Below are 4,681 nucleotides of genomic sequence, written 5' to 3' on the forward strand. Positions count from 1 at the left end.
TCCATAAAATTTCAAAAAAATCAAATTTTCCAACCCCTTCCCAGGGCTCGATTTTTTTCAAACTTTTATACATTGTAGAGTTTTTAATGCCCTTTCAACCTGTAGTAATAAGAAAGTGGCACATCGTCGATAACACGTAGAAAAAAAATAAAAATCCATAAAATTTCAAAAAAATCAAACTTTCCAACCCCTTAAACTTTTATACATTGTAGAGTTTTAAATGCCCTTTCAACCTGTAGTAATAAGAAAGGGGCATATCGTCGATAACAAGTATTTAATTTTTGGCTTGGTTGCAAGACCAGAAGAATTTATATTAAGCAAAGATCTTTTGAAAATGCTCAAAGTTATCTCCCGAACATTTCGTAAAAATCTAGAACGTCTCATATTAGAACTATCTAAAATATTATTTGACTGTATTGTTATATCTTTGCTTACAATTTAAACCAATTCTGCTCCATAGAGGTAAATATGGCAAATATTGTTTTACTATACAAAATGCCAAATCTGGATTAAAATAAACATTGTTTGAATCAGTTTTTTCATCATAAATTTTATCATTAAACAAAATAAAATCAACAAGATTCATAAAATGTAAATAATATTTGCTTCTTTTTTATAAAGTATTTTCATTTAAGTTTAAGTTAATATTACGAAAATTTTCGCCCTCTATGTCGCAAAATTTACTCTTTATTACAGATAATCATCTTTTTAAGTCAAAGTTGATGCATTTTATAAATTCTTCTTCAGCTTTAGTTTCAAAATTGTTACTTTTTCAACTAGTTCCTCAAAAACGATGCACAAGACACTAATTTAATTGTGTTCTTTCTGAAATTCTTTCTCATTCATGTTTATTTTGTATTCTTGTCAATTACAAATTGTGTCTACATTTTAACGGGCCCTTTTTTTAACTTTGACATTGGACGATTCTTGGACGATTAATTGAAAATATTTAATAAAAGAGTTTACTTCAGACTCCAAACGTAATCTACAATAAATCGAAATCGATCTCGTAGCATTTAATTTATAAAAAATTCGCAAAAATTTATCGTCAAAGTTTACAGATGCCTGGTAGGGATTATTCAAAATCCCTATTTTTTGATTTCAGCGTTGTGCAGTCCTCAGTTTAAATTAAAATATCTTTGAAACGGCCCATTTTAGGGGTATTAAAGGTTTTTTATTCGAAATTGATTACTCTATATATTCGGGCAATAAAAAATTGGTGTTAAGAGAGCAAAAAAATGGAAAAACACAGAAAATGTGACCTGCAACTGCTGGAACCGGAAATTGAGTGGATGTATCCGGTTTTCGTGATTACCAGTTTAAAGGGTATGTTGTCACAGGGAAATGTTCCAAATTTTATAATATTTGGTCAAATAGTTCCAAAGTTATTACAAAAAAATTAAATTTCCATACCCACATTCCGAGGGCTGTAAAATTCTTATCACTAGAGATAGGAAACGAGTTATTATTTAAATTAACATCATTTTATGGATCATTTTTGAGGTTCAAATATTGCTTCATATTTATGAATAACCCTGTATATAATGACGCCATATTGGCAAGATGTCCAAAGTAAAAATGTCTAAAGTATTTCTGTCCAAAGTAAAATGAGCATCCGTATTTTTGTCCACCGTAAAAATATCCAAAGATTTTGGTGTTCTTTGCAGTACCAACCTGATAACAAAATTACCAAGTAGTTTTTATGAATTTTAATTTAATGCATTTTTTATGACAACAGGCGATATAATTTTTTTTTATACAGTCGTTTGTTACCAGTCAATTTTTCTTTTTATTTTTGCGCAGGGGCCATGTCTGTCAATACTGCCAACAGCCAAACATGTTCCTAAATTGTTGGACCTTTTTACGGGTGCTGATTTCTCTTTGCATCATTTTACGTTGATTTTTTATTTTACGGTGGACAATTTTGTATGCGTAAGATCTTTCTTGTAGAGAAATAATAATTCTTTAATTTAAAAGAATTACAATTCAAACTATACAGTTTTGCATATAAAATCACAAAGTTTGCATTCAAAATGTTACACAAAAGTTGAATTTTGTTGTATAAAAAATATAAACTGAATTTGTTTTTGGTCAAATTGACAAATTAAAATTCGTAACAATTTAAACATTTTGATGTTCTAATAGCAAAAAACTTAAACTTAACATTTGTCCATATGCCTACTAATTAAAAAAAAATAGTTTTGTTACTATTTTTCTTTCTACTCTGCGTTCGTACTAAGGTTCATTACGAAACTGTTTTGGCTTTTGTAATGAACAAAAACAGTGCTATAAAAATTATACTAAAAAGAGGGAAATTTAGTGATATAATGTTGGCGACCTAACCGTTTTTCCATCGAACTGTCAGTGTCAATTAAATACTGTATGATATCTCGTTTATAAGGCATTTTGTCGCACTTACTGCTTTATGACTCGCTGCGCTCGTCGTGTCCTAAACACTTGAGTGCGACAAAATGCTTCTTATAAAACTCGTATCATAATATACTATTTATTATAAATCCAGAAGTGAAAGATGAAATATCGTTTTCTATATTTATTAATTTTTTCTCATATTTACAACATTTTAAACAAAGAAAGAAAAAAATATTTATTGCCCGAGATGAGAAACATTCTAAAAGTAGTAATTTTAGTCTTCGCTCAATAAAAATGGAAAAATTCTGGGGAAAAGTTTTTGTTCTTTCAAAAACTTATTTGCATGAAGTTGTCTCTAGTGTTGTAAAAAAATATTATAAAACATAAGGCGATTTAACAACTGTAGTCTGAAAGCGCAGCTGAAAGGCGTTTTTTACTTTGATTCACACTGTAGATACAAGAAATTCAAAAAAAGACATCAGATCTTATTTTCGAAATGAAAATATCAGTTATGAGAGTCTTGAAAAAACAAAAACACTTTTGTATCAAAGTATACTGAAATTCAGTTCAAGTTGTTGATTTCTGTGACCGCGAAAAAATAAAAATCCAGCTCTTGTAAATGAACGTTTTAAACATTTTGGCCAAAATATCAAAACTTATAATGGGTAGAAGGAAAAAGATGAGTATGATAACACGCATTAAGTTTAAAAATATTTTATTTTATCACTCGCCTTTACTCATACAGTCTGTTTAATATTACGATAAAGAATTGAAACTATAATACAACCAACTTAGAAATATGTACACAATCATGATTATCAAAGAAACCAGTTAGTCCTTTGGGAATGTAAGAATATAAACAACCAACAGTAATGAATAAATATTTTTCAATGGCTTGCGGGTTCTCAAATTACAGAAAAAAGCAGATGAATTGATATTTTACGATTATAATATTTATTGTATTTTCAAGTTTTACCTACTACTAGAGGGAAAGTAAAAAACAAGTTTTGTTTTATCACTAGAGGGGCCTATTCTATATAAATTAGTTCAAGAAGTATGCGTGTACAAATCACAAATTTGTGCAAACGTTAAATTGTGAAAAATGGGCAAACAAATTTGTTCATGTGGCCGACATGCATACTTCTCCATATAAATTTGCACACAAGTTATTATTTTACATGGGGCCTTCTATGATACTGACTTTCATAAAGCAATAATACATACTACGAAGAAGCATCACTATTGCTAAAAGAAAAGCTCCCACATATAAAACATAAATTCCGTTATGGTGCTTGGCATATACGTAAGTTCCTGCCGTTGTTCCAATCCCAATGCATAAAAATATCACGGCTAAAATAAAGAATATGTTACCTCTTCCTCTTGCATAATCAGGACCCACTGACGATACTTTTCGACAGTGGGGGCAACGTGCTAACGCATTATTTAGCGTGTTAAACTGGAAAGAAAGACATTTTTGTTCATTTCATACCAACAAAGAGAGAAATAAAAATTTCAAGATGAATAAAAATGGCTAATATCTCGAAAACTACTACTGATAAAGAAAACTAAATTCGGAGTCCTTGAATAATTTTAATTAAAATAACAATTTTTGTGACCCTAAAAAAATAATTGAAAAATTTAATAAATATTTTTAACGATATCTCGAAAACTATTAATGATAAATACATATTCAGAATCCTTGAACTATTCTGCATACGAAAAATGAGTTTCGGTCCAATTTGTTGAATTCTCTGACCGAGAAAAAATAAAAATCTTTTCCCGATGAACGATTATGACAATTTAATAAAATGCTAAATTTTGGCCGATATTTCGAAAAATATTACTGACAAAGAAAAAATAAAAACATACTCGGAATGATTGAACAATTTTACGTAAAGAAACTTTTATTTTGCATTAAAATGACAAAATTTATGACCTTGAAAAATTATAATTCAAACATTGACAAATTTTATAAAAAAATGTAGCATGTTTGGGTGATATCTCAAAAACTATTAATGCTAAATAAAAACTAATTARATATTCGAAATTCTTAGACAAATCTGCATAAAAAAAACTAATTTCGGTCCAGTTTGTTGATTACTGTTAACGTAAAAAAATAAAAATTCAAATTACAAATTTCAGCCAATATTTCGAAAATTAGTACTGATAACGACATATTCGAAATCCTTGAACAATTTTAAATAAAAAAAAACTCTAAGTGTGAATAAAAATAAAATAAAAAATTAGTAAAAATTAATTGAATTAAAAAAAATAAATATTTTTAGATATTTCGAAAACTATTAATGATAAA

The 4,681-nt window shown here is 28.3% G+C and overlaps 1 protein-coding gene across 2 annotated transcripts in view; it reads right to left on the reverse strand.

Moving 5' to 3' along the window:
• LOC123004005 (type 1 phosphatidylinositol 4,5-bisphosphate 4-phosphatase) overlaps window positions 1-4,681 on the reverse strand; it is a 17,915-nt gene that overhangs the window by 7,868 nt on the left and 5,366 nt on the right. The window contains exon 5 of one of the 2 annotated variants that reach the window (XM_044397110.1): window positions 3,556-3,826. In XM_044397110.1, the coding sequence (XP_044253045.1) occupies window positions 3,556-3,826 (271 nt within the window). Of the gene's footprint in view, window positions 1-3,068; window positions 3,827-4,681 lie in introns of those variants that run through there. The other variant, XM_044397101.1, reaches the window with a different exon arrangement.

This window comes from Tribolium madens, unplaced genomic scaffold, assembly GCF_015345945.1.
Source record: "Tribolium madens isolate multiple individuals breed KSU strain unplaced genomic scaffold, Tmad_KSU_1.1 Scaffold_11;HRSCAF=98;Tcas5.2_LG3b, whole genome shotgun sequence".
In the NCBI taxonomy this organism is placed as follows: Eukaryota; Metazoa; Arthropoda; class Insecta; order Coleoptera; family Tenebrionidae; genus Tribolium; species Tribolium madens.